Source organism: Chelonoidis abingdonii, chromosome 1 (genome assembly GCF_003597395.2).
Source record: "Chelonoidis abingdonii isolate Lonesome George chromosome 1, CheloAbing_2.0, whole genome shotgun sequence".
Lineage (NCBI taxonomy): Eukaryota > Metazoa > Chordata > Testudines > Testudinidae > Chelonoidis > Chelonoidis abingdonii.
This window is the reverse complement of record NC_133769.1, coordinates 107,476,413-107,492,466: the sequence shown is the minus strand read 5'-3', so window position 1 is coordinate 107,492,466 and position 16,054 is coordinate 107,476,413. Positions and strand designations below refer to the sequence as shown.

The following is a 16,054-nucleotide window of genomic DNA, read 5'->3' as shown; positions in this document are numbered from 1 at the left end:
CTGGAGGCCAAGTGGGAACAGCACATTCCTGGCACCACAGGAGCAGGATTGTGATTGGCAGCTCAGGTAATGCAGGTGGAGAGGGCAAGACATCATATATTCAATAGAGGGTCTAAAGAGGTTGAGGAGGGGAGGGGGAATCTCTCACTGAAGCTAAGAGGGAGGGGATAGTTATTTCAGCTTCTACACTTCAGTTTAAAACCAACAGGCATGTTTAAGATTTTCAAAGTTAAGTTATATTTCCACTGAAGTGGGAACAACTGTGAAGAAGTGCTGATGGCAGCAAGATTTGTGTAAAACATGCAAAAGAACTGTATGACAACTTTGTAAACTCCTGACCCCTCCCCCTGCGTAGAAATGGTACCCAAAAACCCAAATGATTCTAGCCTGCCCAATAGCAAATACTACAGTTAAGGTCACATACAAGCTTCCATTTAAGGCTGGTCGGTCATAAGTGTCTGAAATGCCACCATTAAAAACAAACATTTTAATCCAAGTTCTTTGAAGTAAATGAAGAAATTCAGCTGTTCAATTATTAGTGACCAGAGAAAAAAAAATCTTTTAGTTTAAAACAGACTCAATTCACTGTTAATTTAAAAGTGGCATTACAAAAACAAATTAAAATAACCTCTGAATGGTCTTGCTAAATTCTTCTTGAGGAATAATCTCTGCTATATCTGAGTCAGATATGTTGTATCTTATGTTTGGTGAGTAACAATTTTAAAAATTAACCACTAACCCCACCCTTTATGTGACAATCATAGCGAAGTCAGAACAATCTGGAACAATTTACCAAAGGTGGATTCCCTATCACTGACTTTTTTAAAAATCAAGATTTAGAAATACAACCAAACATCTGCTCTAGGAATTATTTTGGGAAAGTTCTACGGCCTATGTTATTCAAGGGGCCAACTAGATGATTACAATGGTCTCTTCTGGCCTTGGAATCTATAAGAAGAGACAAGGTTTTGCAAATTACTTTCTCTCACCAGGGCCTAACAACAGGAAGTTGCCCCGATAGGAGTCCATCCTCTGCTCATTTAGGGTGTATCTACGATGGAAAAAGAGGCAGAGTACAGGACTTGGCTTTCAAAAGTGCTGAGCACCCAGCAGCCACCATCAACTTAAAGCAAGAATGCAGGTCACTGTTGGGATTTCAGTGGGAGCTGCTGGATCCTCAGCAGTTTTGAGAGTCCGGTCACTTATTCAATTGCCTAAATATGGATTGAGAAGTCTATTTGCTCCTCTTCTTAAAAATCTTGCCCCCTCCCCCGACTATCTCTGCTTCAGCACGTTCAGAATCAAGATATGTAGAAAAATAAAATAATTTACCTTTAGAGAAGATTACAGATCCTCTACAGCTAGCCTTATGTAACTGTAAAGTGATCATTCTGCAACTCCACCAATGAGAAAATAAAATGTAAAAATGTTAACTTGTTTTAAATAGGATTATGACAACTCTGTGAAACCAGACTAAAGATTTTAGTATCCGTTATACAATGAATAGTCACAACTTGTTTACAAAACATAGCTTTAATTATATACACATGCTTCAATCAGTTTCAAACAGACTTCATGAAGTACCAGTGTTTTAGTACATGTGAAAGAACATTACAATATGCATTTAGGTTCTGAAATAACTATTTATTGCTAACATATCTTAATACTTCTTACTTCAGCAAGTGCTAGCTTAAACGTGATCTATTAATATTAGTTATTCTTTAGTGCACATCGCGTTCATATGGGTTATAGATATTTTAAATGTAGGTTATACAGACAGGGTATGTCCACACTACAAGAGCTACAGCAGCACAGATATAACACTGCAGCTTTGCCATTGTAATGCCATAGTGTGGAAGTTTTCTATAGTGATGGAAGGGGTTTTTGGAAGAATACTGCTGTCAGTCTAGCTATGTCTACCTTGGGGCTTAAGGTGGCTCAACTACAGTGCTCGGGGATGTGAATTTTTTCACATCCCCTATGTGACATAGCTTCGTCAATCTAATTTTTAAGTGTAGACCAGGCCAGAGTTTCATCTCTTCCCATTTTGCTTATATAAGAGCTGTACTTAAAAGTTACAGAATGAGCTGATGACTTGCTGGAGTAAAGCCTTTATCTGAAGCAGGAGGATGTAATGAGCTCTTTAATGAAACCTGATAAGTTTGCTCATAATCAAAGCTGCAATTCTAGTCTTCCCTCTGTGTTTTAAGATGAACGCGAAAAGACACTGTTTAAATGATCCAGCCAATCTAGTAGTTCTGCTGCACATAGCCTAACATTTCAGTGTAGAAATTCAACTGTGACCCACTGAGACCAAGTACATGGAAGACTTTGATGTAAAACACATAGTATCATACAAGTCTTACAGAATTTCATACTGTTTGGTCCATACAGTGAATTAAGTGCTTAAGAAAAAGATATTAGCTCTGTGGGTAAGTCAGGCACAGAATGGGTTTCCTCATACCTCTCCCCCCTTCAATCCCCCCTATGTAGCTTTACGCTGATTCAAAGACACTACCTACAGAAGTGAGAGGATGGTTTATCATCTGGATAAATTAATCCTTGGTTTTTCTGATGAAACTATCAAAAAAGGACACCAATTATGAGAGGGTTTCTTGTCCAACATAAGATGGACTAAGACCATAGACCACTTCAAATGAGCCAAACAGCTATCAGAGAGTGGTTTTGGTTATCACAGACCTGTATCACAGTGAATAAGTGGTGAAAGGCTTCAGAATTCCATTAACAATTTTCTGGTAACCCATTTCCTTCACAATGCCATTTTCAAAACAACTTGCTGGAGTTGTGTAGCCTTGTACTCCACTCTAATCTGGATTTATACAGATTCATTTTTTTTTAAAAAGAAATTTTTTTATCAAACTTTATATCAAATTCAGAGTCTGAAGCCAGAATAGCAGTTTACACTTTGAAAGTTAGATTTAATTTTTTTTGAATATCTGATTTTTAGATCAGTTTGCTATACAGAACTCATTGGGCTCATTATAAAATAGCTAACTTTTGTATTTCTTGCTGCATCATTTAAGTATAAAACCATCGCATAAGAAACATTACAGTGCATCAGTCTGAAATTAGACCATTCCAATTTGAAAAGCCTAGCTTGCAAGCTACGGGATAGGAAAAATGAATTTAGATAAACAAAATGTTAAATTACAAGTCTAATCATATCAGACCAAAGTCTTTATTAGAGTTTCACAAATGACAGTTTAATATATAAACAGTATTTTTTACTTCTGCAAGACAGAAGAATCTCGTATAAGGCCTTCTCAGCGTGTGATAATGCATTATGAGCTATACCGATTGAGATCTTAGTTCAGGTTGAATGTGTTTGTCTGTTAAAACTTCCTGGAAGAAAACATGAAGACCTCAGCACCAAAAAAGGTGTTTGGTTTTGTTTGAGCCATATGACTAATTATTTACCATTCTCCTGCTATAATGTAAAAAGTGTCGAATATATAGCACTTATCAGAAGTTGTCTAAGGCAGAAATCAGTTTCTTTAGTCACTAAATGAAGATTCACTGTCAGAACTTGCTTCTGCATTCACTTCATCTCCCCATGCAGGCACTAAGGCATCTGGTGTCCTAAAAGTGAAGATTATACTTTGTTAAATTCCAGGTGAAAATATATGATCAAAATACTACTAATAGCTTGGTTTACTTAGCAGCTTTCACCACAAATTTACACAGCATTTTAAAAACAATAAAACCTGAGTTTACAATATAAGATATAAAAATATATTGGGTTGAAACCACTTCATTTTCAACTGATGTGTAACCTCAGAGCTTGCAGTCCACTGGATTTTAAGACCCAGTAGAGTTCAGTTTGGAGACACATTAAGAGAGCACCAGAAAATTCCTTAGTCACTAAAAAAAGTTTTACTGGCACCTGAAGAGAAAGCTGAAAGCAGACAGTATTTATTAATCCAAATTCTTGTACAATCTTCATGAGTTCTAGGACCATTACAGAATGGAACATGCTTTGCCCCATTAAGCAGTGAAAACAGTACATGACAAGAAGTGAATACGGTATGTAACTAAAACTGCAGGATAATTTTAGGTAGGCAAAAACAATTAATTACTCAGACTGGAATTTGGCTAGGATACCAAGACTGAAAATCTGACTTGTAGAAAGTCATAGGATCTTCAGTGACTACAAGCAGTCAAGCCTTTGCATTTACTCTGAAATACAGGAAGTAGTGTACTCTTAGATGTACAGAACAAATGTTCTGGCATGGTGTTAACATAAACTCATGGGAAATCATGCCACCTAATGAATCACCAGCATCACTTCCTGCAGATCCTGTTTTTTCTTGGAGATCCCCCAGCCAAGTATTTCCTAGGCTCAGTCCCGCTTAGTTTGTGAAATGTGACAAAGATAAGTGCCTGATGGGGCATCACTCCTGGCACAATTTGACATTAAGTGTGTACACAGACTCATAGACTTTAAGGTCAGAAGGGACCATTATGATCATCTAGTCTAACCTCCTGCACAACGCAGACCACAGAATCTCACCCACCCACTCCTGTAACAAACCCCATACCTATGTCAGAGTTATTGAAGTCCTCATATGGGGGTTTAAAGACCTCAAGGTGCAGAGAATCCTCCAGCAAGTGACCAGTGCCTCACACTGCAGAGGAAGGCAAAAAGCCTCCAGGGCCTCTGCCAATCTGCCCTGGAGGAAAATTCCTTCCCAACTCCCAAATATGGCGATCAGTTAAACCCTGATCATGTGGGCAAGACTCACCAGCCAGCACTCAGGAAAGAAGTCTCTGTAGTAACTCAGATCCACCCCATCTAACATCCCATCCAAGGCCATTGGGCATATTTATTACAAATAATCAAAGATCAATTAATTGCCAAAATTAGGCTATCCCATCATACCATCCCCTCCATAAACTTATCAAAGCTAGTCTTGAAGCCAGATATGTCTTTTGCCCCACTACTACCCTTGGAAGGCTGTCCAGTACTCCAACTCCCTAATGGTTAAAACTTTGATCTAATTTCAAGTCTAAACTTCCTAGTGTCCAGTTTATATCCATTGTTTCTTGGTCCACATTGGTGATTTAGCTAAATAATTCCTCTTTCTCCCTGATATTTCCTCTGATAATATTTATAAAGAGAACATATCTTCCCTCAGCTTCTTTTGGTTAGCTAAACAAGCCAAGCTCTTTGAGTCTCCTTTAAATATGACAGGTTTTCCATGCCTTGGATCATCCTACGTAGACCCTTCTCTGTACCTGTTCCGTTTGACTTCATCTTCTAAAACATGGGAGACCAAAACTGCACACAATATTTCCAGATGAGGTCTCACCAGTTTGGTATAATGGTACTAAACACCTCCTTATCTTATCTGAAATACACGTCGCCTGATGCATCCTACAGGATCGCTATTAGCTTTTCAACGCCAGTAATCCCATGCGGCTCATAGACTCCTGTGATCAACCAACTCCAAGCGTCCTTCTCTTCTTTCTGTTATACTTCAATGGGGTACTGATGTGTCCCCAATATTATATCGAAAATTCTGGTTATTAATCCCCTAAATGCATAACTGTTGCACTTTACACTATTAATTTCGTCATTCTATTACTATTACTTTACGTTAACAAGGTGCAATCCAGATCTTCCTTTATGATATCTTGGTCCTTCTCTGTAATTAGCATACCTCCGCTTTGTGTCATCCGCAAACTTTATTAGCACACTCCACTTTTTGTGCCAAGTCAAGTAATGAAAGTATAATAAGTTGTCCCAAACACTGATACCTGAGGAACTCCACTAGGTAACCTCCTTCCAAGCCCGACAGTCCAACCTCTTTCAGTATGATCCGTTGTAGTCTCCCTTTACCATTTTCCTTATCCACCTTTCAATTTTCATACTATCCCCATCTTTTCCAATTTAAGCTTAATAATTCCCCATGTAGAACCGTAATCAAATGCTTACTGAAATAAGGTAAATTAGATCCACTGCGTTGTCCTTGTCTAAAATAATTTGCCTGTACCCTTCAGCGCAAAGAATAAGATCAGGTTGGTTTATGCACGATCACTTTTGTAAAACCATGTTGTATTTTGTCCCGGATTACCATGATCTCAATGTCTTCGGAATACTTTCTCCTCAACAATACTTTTGCACGAGAGAACCTGCATACACAACGATCTCAAACTACAGGCCTATAAGTTACTCGGACTCACCCTTTTTGCCTTTCCCTTTACGTCTAAAAATAGAGAACGTTGTTAGCAATTCTCCATCATACTGAGTCTATACACTGCTGAGTTTACTGATTCATTAAAAATCTCTTGCTCATCGGCTTGCAATTCTCATGTGCTAGTTCCTTCTAATATCTTGACTGGAAGATTATCTTGGCCTGCTGCCCTCGAATTCTAGTCGCCATTAAGCTTTTGAGTTGCGCGTTTACCTCCGGATGTGGTAATTATACTACCTTCATATCTCCTAGGGTCCTCATTTTGTCATCCTTTCCTATTAGCGCTGCTTAACTGGGCGCCAAAGTGGTTTGTTCTAGATATGTGAGCCATGCTAAATACGCTCTTTAACCTGCCACTCCTATTCAGTCGTTTAGCGGTCCCACTTCTTGCTTTCTCTTGTTGTTCTTCTTATTTATGATGAAGGCTATAGAACCTTTTACTAGTGGTTTTAATTCCTCTTGCAAGGTCCAGCTCTGCTGGCTTTTAGCCTCTCTCACTTTATCCCTACATGTTCTGACTCAAATAAGGTACCTTTCCTTGCAATCCTCCATCTTCACTCCTTGAGGCTTTCTGCTTTTCTTAATCATCGATGAGATGCTTGCTCATCCAGCTTGGTCTACAACTCCTGCCTATGAATTTTTCGCCCTTTCTTGGGATGCGGCTTCTGATAGTTTCTCAACTTTGACATTGAAAGTAATTCCAGGCCTCTCTGGATCCTTTAGATCCACAAATTCTTCAGTCCAATCCACTTCCCTAACTAATTTCCTTAATAATTTAAACGTTAGCCATTTGGAAATCAAAAGCCCTAGTTCCAGATCTATTTTTTATTATCCTTCATCTAGTTTGAAGCTAATTAGCTATATCAACTTGAACTAAGGTTGTCCCTACCATTCTCTTGCGTCCTCACTACTCACAAACCATCTAAAATAGCATACCTCTTGAGTTGGTTCTCAACTCTGTGGGAGGAATCCATACATTTATGCGTACATGATGTCACGGATTAAGCCTAAGTCCTGTCCTCCTACCAACCTCATTTCTTCTATGAGGTCCTCACGAGCCTCTTCTACCTCATTAAACCTAGAGTTACAATAAATAGATCACCTGCTTGTTGGTTCTTCAACTATGTGGTGAAGGGAAATCCATCTGCACCGATTTATCGAGACTATTCAGAAATTGACCGCTGGATTACTTTACTAGACTTGTCCCCGAGTATATCTAGGAAGATCTGATCACTACACTTCCCATTAGTGTATGGGTACTTACATTACAACATTAAGAGATCACTCCATTTCACAATATCCAAATCGGATTTTCCTCGTACCGGGTCAGACCAAAGGTCCATCTAGCCCGTATCTGTCTACCGACAGTGGCCAATGCCAGGTGCCCCAGAGGGAGTGAAGCTAACAGGCAATGATCAAGTGATCTCTCTCCTGCCATCCATCTCCATCCTCTGATGAACAGAGGCTAGGGACACCATTCTTACCCTTCCTGGCTAATAGCCATTTATGGACTTAGCCACCATGAATTTATCCAGTTCCCTTTTAAACATTGTTATAGTCCCAGCCTTCACAACCTCCTCAGGTAAGGAGTTCCACAAGTTGACTGTGCGCTGTGTGAAGAAGAACTTCCTTTTATTTGTTTTAAACCTGCTACCTATTAATTTCATTTGGTGACCCCTAGTTCTTGTTATGGGAATAAGTAAATAACTTTTCCTTATCCACTTTCTCCACATCACTCATGATTTTATATACCTCTATCATATCCCCCTTAGTCTCCTCTTTTCCAAGCTGAAGAGGCCTAGCCTCTTTAATCTCTTCCCGTATGGGACCCTCTCCAAACCCCTAATCATTTTAGTTGCCCTTTTCTGAACCTTTTCTAGTGCTAGATATCTTTTTTGAGGTGAGGAGACCACATCTGTACACAGTATTCGAGATGTGGGCGTACCATGGATTTATATAAGGGCAATAAGATAATCCACATTATAAATTTCATTTGCCATTTTGTGTTCCCAATCACTATGTTTTGTTGAGAATCTTTTTAAGTTCTTCACAGTCTGCTTTGGTCTTAACTATCTTGAGCAGATTTAGTATTCATCTGCAACTTTCCACCGCACTATTTACCCTTTTTTCCAGATCTTTAGGAATAAATTGAATAATACACAATACTACTCCACCACCTTTGCCTTATTTCTGTCTTTCTAAACAGCAACATACCTTCAATATCTGTACTCCAGTCATGACTACTATTGCTCCACATGTTTCTGTTATCCCTTAATCATCCGGTTTCGCTTCCTCACCAGTAGCTCTATTCCTCCATTTTTTTTACCTAGCTCCTCGCATTAGTGTATAACAATCTTAATTTTGCCGTTTGGCTTCGACTACATTATTTACCCGTTAGGCAGACATTCTCCCACCGTATACCTATATTAGGACTGGTATCTACAGTACCCTTCCTCCTTTTATGTCCATTTCTCCTACCACAGTTATATCTCTCTCACTTCGTTTTCTTCCCTCTCCCAAATCATCTCCCCAAAATTCCTAGTTTAAAACCTCTTTAAATTTGTTACCCAGCCTCCATCCTACAGTATCTACTTCCCTCCTTACTTCAGGTGAATCCATCCGAGAGAACAGTCCTCTGTCATGATCTTCCCAGTGGCCATACATCCCAAAGCCCCTCCTTGGGTAGTAGCACCACTGCCTGAGTCATCTGTTGATCGCCGTTAATCTGTGTCACACCGTGTGCCCTTCTTTAGAAGAGCAAATCCTACTGAAATACCTGAGCTCAAATTTTCCTTAAGGTCTTTCCAGCCGGGCAGAGTACTCCCTTGGATACGTTTCCAAGTGAGGAATCTAGCCATCCATTTGTTCCCACCATTAAGGACAATCAGCGGATTTCTTCCCACTCCTGTTAGGATGCCTTTTCAGCCTCAGGTCCACATCCTGTGTCTCACCACCCGCAGACAGCACCCCTTCTGTTCTCTGGATAAGCTCTAGTTACAGGCTTGTCTATTCTTCTCAGTAAGGAGTCCCCAGTCACGTAGACCTGCCTTTTCCTGGTGATGGTGCGATTTTCCGGTCTAGCTCTTGTTCCCTCTGGCTGCAAGTCCTCTTGATTTCTACTGTCCCTTGCAATCCTCCGCAACCCATCCCATATCCTCCTGGGATTCATATTTGGTGTTATTGTCTCCATTGACTCTTCCCTTCTTCCTACAGGACTAGTTGCTCTTCTCTTCTTCCTTGCCCTCTCACCTTCAGCGACCACCTGCTGTGCCCCTTCTTCATTTTCCAACTCCACAAACCTGTTCTTGAGCTCTATTTCTCCTTCACTAGCCCATCTTTTCCTCTGCCTGGTTCTCTTAAGTCACATGCTTCCACTGTCCACTTTCCTCACCCAGCAGTCTCCCCTCAGAATTCTTTGGTCCTGATTCCATCTGCAAGTCTGAGCTTTTCCCTTCAGCCTCCTTATGTCTTTGCTCCATCATCTGCTCGAACCCCTTCTAAACTCAACTAGAGTTTCCACCTGTATCTTCAATCCTCGGATCTTTTCTTCCATCAACTCTATCAGGCGGCACTTCATGCAGATGAAACTCTTATCAGGTACTCCCTCCACGATCACGTACATGCCGCAGCTTCCACATCCAGTCATCTTCATTGTGTCTTCCACTGCTGCCTCTGTATCGGTCATAGTCTTCCCACCTAAAACCTGTTAGTCCAGGAAACCAAACCAAACCACCACCACCCACAGCAAAACAAACCCCCCCAACGGGCACCAGAACATTGGTAGACCACCCCCCACTCCCTTCGCTAGCCTGTCTATTCCTCTGCCTAGCTCTCTTAGTCTCCCCAGCAAACTCCCCTTGCAAACTCCCACTGAAACTCCTGTTTACAGCTCTATTTGCTGGCTCCTGAGCCGCTGCAGCTGTCTATGCTGCTGCCTGACTGGCTGGCTACCTTTATAGGACCCCTAAGCAGAGAAGCTCCGCCCCCTAATCAGGGCTCAGCTTCTCTCCAAGCACACTGCCCCTACCAGCGTCCACACATATAACTACAAAATACAATACACAAAATACAAGAACCATCTCCTCCAACAGAACTCCCACTGAAACTCCCCTGTTCATAGCTCCGTTTGCTGGCTCCTGTGACGCTGCAGCTGTCTATGCCGCTGCCTGACTGGCTGGCACCTTTATAGGACCCCTAAGCAGGGAAGCCCACATTTATTTTATAAACCTTCAGATAGGTTATTATAGGATTGGCTACAGGCATGGTCTTTGGTGTAAGATCTAGGGTCCCAATTGATCTGAGGTCTCTTGGGACTGAAAGCAACCTGAATTTTTGGTGTGACCATTTATCACTAAATCCAGTTTGTTGAGGTGGTAGGATAGACTGGAGAGTACAAGGGGACTGTCTGTGACTCCATGGTAAGACTGTTCTAGTGATCCAGGAGTTCACATTCATTACTGGCTTGGTAAAATCTAATTGTAGAACATACCACCTGTTTGAGATACTTGCCCTGAGATAGGCACTCTCAGTTGTTAACCATTCCAGACAGCATGACTGAAGCCTTTAAGTGTGTAGCACTCCAACCTTAGTATAAAGATAGAAGTATTACTTACTCAAGGAGATCTGGATCTAGCCCCTCAGAAATCATTTTGTTTCTTATTGCCATTACAGGAACACCCTGTGAGGGAGGCGAAAAAAGTGTTTAAGTGGTATACTACTACTAAACAAAAAGTGAAAATCTTCTGGAACAAATAGACTCCACAGTTGCTTTTAGACACAGATCATGTGCAATGCTTTGCTGTGCTGACTGAACCATATCACTGCTGTTGAATAAATATATGGAAGCTGTTTAGCTATGGTGGCACCTGGAGCAACAGGGCAAATGTTCATCATTTTACGCTTCAGAGGGATTTCTCTAGTTAAACAAGGAATAGAGAGGGTGATCCGCATTTACAGTTGTAGGCATCAGCAATACAGCTGACACCGTTAATGTGCTGTATGTTCAAAATAAAAATTATTGCATTAACAAGACACTTTCTAAACTTCATTGTTCAACCATTTCCTTTTTGCTACATCCCATTCCTCATCTGTATATTGTCTGTTTAGATTGTAACCCCTTTCGGGAAGAGTCAGTCATTTTACCACTACTAATGTTGCCTAGTACTGTAAGGCTTTGACCTTACTTACATATGTGTAACTTTACTGACAATACAATTATGTACATGCATGTTTAACTTTAGGCCCGAATCCTAATTTACAGCAAAGGATGTTCAAGTATTTTCTATCTTACTCTTTCCTGACTTGTTAATTTTTTATAACCATCCAAAGTTACTTAATTCATAAAGACACTGCTCCATCAATATTTTCCATATGCTTTCAAATTAGTATTCTAATATGTTACAGTCCACAAAAAGGGCAAACTACTTAGTACACAAGATACAACTAGATTTGTTTGTGTTTAAAGACTTAAAGGGAAGTTATCAATTACACATTACAATGCCAAGAGTAGCAAACACTTGCAGTGTTAAGCAGTCAAAAAGTGGGACTGAACTCCATAACTGAACACACATCCTTTCTGCCTTTAGGTAGCCAGTCAGGGCGGGATTAAAAAAAGATGATTAAAACAAACTTTACAGGATTTTTTTTATTTAAAATTAAATAAAAGGTTTATTTTTTTTAAAAAACTATTGAATTACATTTGACATAGGTTGTCAATGTTAAGACCTACATTTACTAAAATCTATTAAAATAAATATTTAGTACATATTTGCTACTAAGTTTTAAAGAAAGTCAAACCACTGAATGGGTGGAAGCTACTGAAGAAGCACCTAGAACCAGAATCTGTTGAAGTGTTAAACCATCTTTTGACAGCAGTGGCTTCCTCTGTAGGTGCAGAGAGATTATTTTCTTCATTTCAGTTTAATGATTAGTTCATTCAAAATTAAGAAACAAATTGGGAGTTGAAAAAGCAGGAAAACTTGTTTTCTTCTTCTTCCAATCTATGAATAAAAATTAGGCGTGAGGATGAAATCTACTGGTTCCAAAACCTTAAGGGACATAGTGACCAGAAATAATCAGATGAAATAAATAATTAATAATTTACTACAGTTAATACTTCCTTTAGTAAATCAGCTTTAAATGCAAAAAAATATATTAAGGACATTTAATACCAATTTAATACAAAATTAAAATGCTGGCTTTGTGCATTAATTTAATCTGAGTATACATCCAAATAGAGTTTAACATAAAGCACAGGTAAAAAATAAATCTAGTAAATAAGAAACTCATCATTCACCATTTTCTAAAATATAAAAATTAAGAATCTGAAAAAATGTAAATTAAGCTATACAATTGCTTAAATTTCTGTAGAGCTATAGCGCATCCTCCCAATTAGCAAAAAGAAGCACCAAATTTAGTGTAAAGGCTACATTTAGTTGCAAATAAACGTGTTTTAATGACTACCGACAAATTAGAATTCAGTCTTTCTTCAGGAAAATGACTAAAAAGTACAAATGTAATACATGATTAAAATTGATATTTAAATTAAGGTTTCCTACTTGCTGATTTAAATCAGTGATTTAAGTCTATCAACCCCATGGCCAGTTCAAATCTGGTGCATAAGGTAGTGGACAAGTAATATTACACAATGGCTGTTCAGTGATTTATAGACAATGAGACTGAACTACCCCATCATTGCTAGAAGTAGTTCCTTCAATGTTTTTAACTCTGACTTGATCTCATCTACAAAAGCACTTCACTAGTCATTTTCCCACCATCGTCCAGCACTGGTGAAGTTTCACTTTTAGTAATAGAGGAAGTCCTAGAGTAGCCAGGGTGCAGATGTGAGGGGCTTCCAGTTTATTGCAGGTGGTGTATGTGTGCATTCGGTGCAAGCAACTCATGGCCCTCAGAGACCGAGTACAGGCTCTTTAAATCAGAATGGCTGAACTGGAGGAGCTAAGAGACAGAGATATATAGACGAGACTTTCTACCTCACAGTCTGATAGCCTCTGTGCTGTTAAGGAGGATGAAAATCTGAGGGAAGGAAAACATCAGACTGGAGCAGAAGGAAACTATCCCATAGTTGGGACAATCCTTCCAGATGATGTCATGGTCTCATCTCATTAAGTCTACCACTGTAGGGGCAGGGAACCCAGTTATTAGGAAGAGACAGGTAATAGCAGTGGGGGATTCCAGAAGATGACCAGGAGAACCGTGTGGTGAATTGCCTGCCAGGTGCGAATTTTGCAGACCTCTTAAGATGTCTTGATAGACAATATGCAATGATCATGGTACACGTAGGTACCAGTGACATAGGGAAAGGTAGGAGAGAGATCCTGGAGGCCAAATTTAGGCCGCTAGGTAAGAGATTAAAGTCCAGGATGTCAATGGGAAGCATTCTCCGAAATGCTTTCATTTCCACACATAGGGCGACTTAGACAGGCAGAACTGTTGACTGGATTCATGTCACCTCAGGATAGAATGCTGAGAAAATTTTGACACCATTAATGAATGCTTCTTGGAACAGCTAGTCCTGGAACTCACAAGTGGAGAGGCAATTCTTGATTTAGTCCTAAGTGACCACAGGATCTGGTCTAACAGGTGAATAGCTGAACCACTTGGTAATAACAACCATAAAATAATAAAATGTAACATCCTTATGGGGGCAGAAAAATACCACTGAAACAAACTATAGTATCATTTAACTTCAAGAGGTGCAACTACGTAAAAATGAGGAAGCTAGTTAAATGGAAATTAAAAGGAAGAGTCACAAAAGTGAAATGTGTGCAAGATGAATGGAAACTATTTAAAAACACCATAATAGAGGCTCAAACTAAATGTAATCCCAAATTTTTTATATAAAAACAAACACAGCTAATCATGTCTCACTAATCCATTAGAATTATTTGATGGTGTCAGAAAACACATGCACAAGGATCATCCAGTCAAGATTTTCAAAAAGTCTTTGACAAGGTACCATCCCAAAGGCTTTTAAGCAAATTAAGCAGTCATGGGTTAAGAGGGAAGGTCCTCTCAAGGATCAGTAACTGGTTAAAAGATTGGAAACAACAAAGTAGGAATAAATGGTCAGTTTTCACAGTAGAGAGAAGTAAATAGCAGGATCCCCTAAGGATCTGTATTGGACTAGTGCTGTTCAACATTTATAAGTGATTTGGAAAAAAGGGGTAAACAGTGAGGTGGCAAAATGAAGATACAAAATTACTCAAGGTAGTTAAGGCCAAAGCTGACTGCGAAGACTTTCAAATGGATCTCACAAAACTGGTCAAGAAACTGGCAGATGAAATTCAATGTTGATAAATACAAAGTAACGCACATTGCAAAAAAATCCCAACTATACGTACAAAATATGTCTAAATTAGCCATTACCACTCAGAAAAGATCTTGGAGTCATCATGGATAGTTTTCTGAAAACATCTGCTCAATCTGCAGTGGCAGTCAAAAAGCTAGCAATGTTAGAAACCATTCTGAAAGGAACAGATATGACAGAAAACATCAGTCTCGCTATATAAATCCACACCTTGAATACTGTGTGCAGTTCTGCTCTCCCCATCTCAAAAAAGATATTAGAATTGGAAAAGGTACAGAGAAAGGCAACAAAAAAAAGATTAGGGAACAGCTTCCATATAAGAAGAGATTAAAAAGACTTGCACTTTTCAGTTTGGAAAAGAGATGACTAAAGGAAGATATGAAAGAGGTCTATAAAATCATGAATGGTGTGGAGAAAATGAATAAGGAAGTATTATTTACCCTTTCACATAACACAAGAACCAGGGGTCACTCAATGAAATTAACTGGCAGCAGGTTTAAAACAACATAAGGAAGTACTTCCTGAGATGCAGATAGTCAACTTGAACTCATTGACAGGAGATCCTGTGAAGGCCAGAAGTGTAACTGGGTTAAAAAATGAATTAGAGAAGTTCATGGAGGAAAGGTCCATCATCAATGGCTATTAGCCAAGATGGTCAAGAACAACTCCATGCTCCAGGTGTTCAGACCAGGGACTGGATGACAGGCTGAATCACTTGAAATTGCACTGTTCTGTTCATTCCCTCTAATGCCTCTGGCACAGGCCACTGTTGGAAGACAGACTACTCAGCTAGCTGGACCACTGATCTCACCCAGTATGGCCATTCTTATGTTCTTTCCATCATGTTATCTAATTTATTAACTGGATACTCATGTGTGTCATGGTAGAAATGAGTCTTCAGGAAATATTAGAATGCTGAGAGGGTAGAGAGACCATGCAGTCATTCAACTCATGAAAGGCATTCCAGATGTAAGAGAGCATGGGGACAGTTGTGGGACAAGCAGACAAATGTGTTGAGGCAGGCACCATCAGTGGAGTGGATGTGACTAGAAAGCAAAAGGAAAAGGTGGAAAAGCAAGAAGCGGTGATTTACATAGAGCCTTGAAAGCAAGGCCCAGAAGCCTAAACTTGATGTAGTGAAGGAGAGTTGACAGTGAAAAGATTCAAGGGGTGGTGTGTGTGTGACAATGGTCAGATAACAGGTAAGAAAGATTATTTTAGCAGTTGTGTTTTGTATGAATTGGGAGGCACAGAATAAGGTTACCAGGAAGAGCAGACAGGAGGATATTTCAATCCAAGGCAAGAAGTGAGGGTCTGAATGAGAGTTTTAGCAGGAAATGGAGGGGAAAAAAAATGAGTGTTGGAAATTATACAAGAAGGAATGGCAGGATTTAGACACAGGCTGGATCTGAAAAATCAAATAGGTCGTTGGGAGATGACTCCCTTCCTGAACCTGATAGCTGTGAGCCTGGGTGACAAGGAAGACTGTGGTGTTGGCAGTGGTCACAGA

General features: G+C 39.7%; 1 protein-coding gene across 3 annotated transcripts in view; it reads right to left on the bottom strand.

The window, feature by feature from the left end:
• Positions 1-1,514: 1,514 nt before the first annotated feature.
• The window catches only part of WASHC3 (WASH complex subunit 3), a 34,106-nt gene continuing 19,566 nt past the window's right edge, over positions 1,515-16,054 (bottom strand). For all 3 annotated transcript variants that reach the window (XM_032781945.2, XM_032781946.2, XM_032781944.2), the window contains exons 6-7: positions 10,829-10,893; positions 1,515-3,600 (exon numbers count right to left, since the gene is read on the bottom strand). In XM_032781945.2, the coding sequence (XP_032637836.1) occupies positions 3,516-3,600; positions 10,829-10,893 (150 nt within the window). In that variant the 3' untranslated portion in view covers positions 1,515-3,515. The remainder of the gene's footprint in view (positions 3,601-10,828; positions 10,894-16,054) is intronic.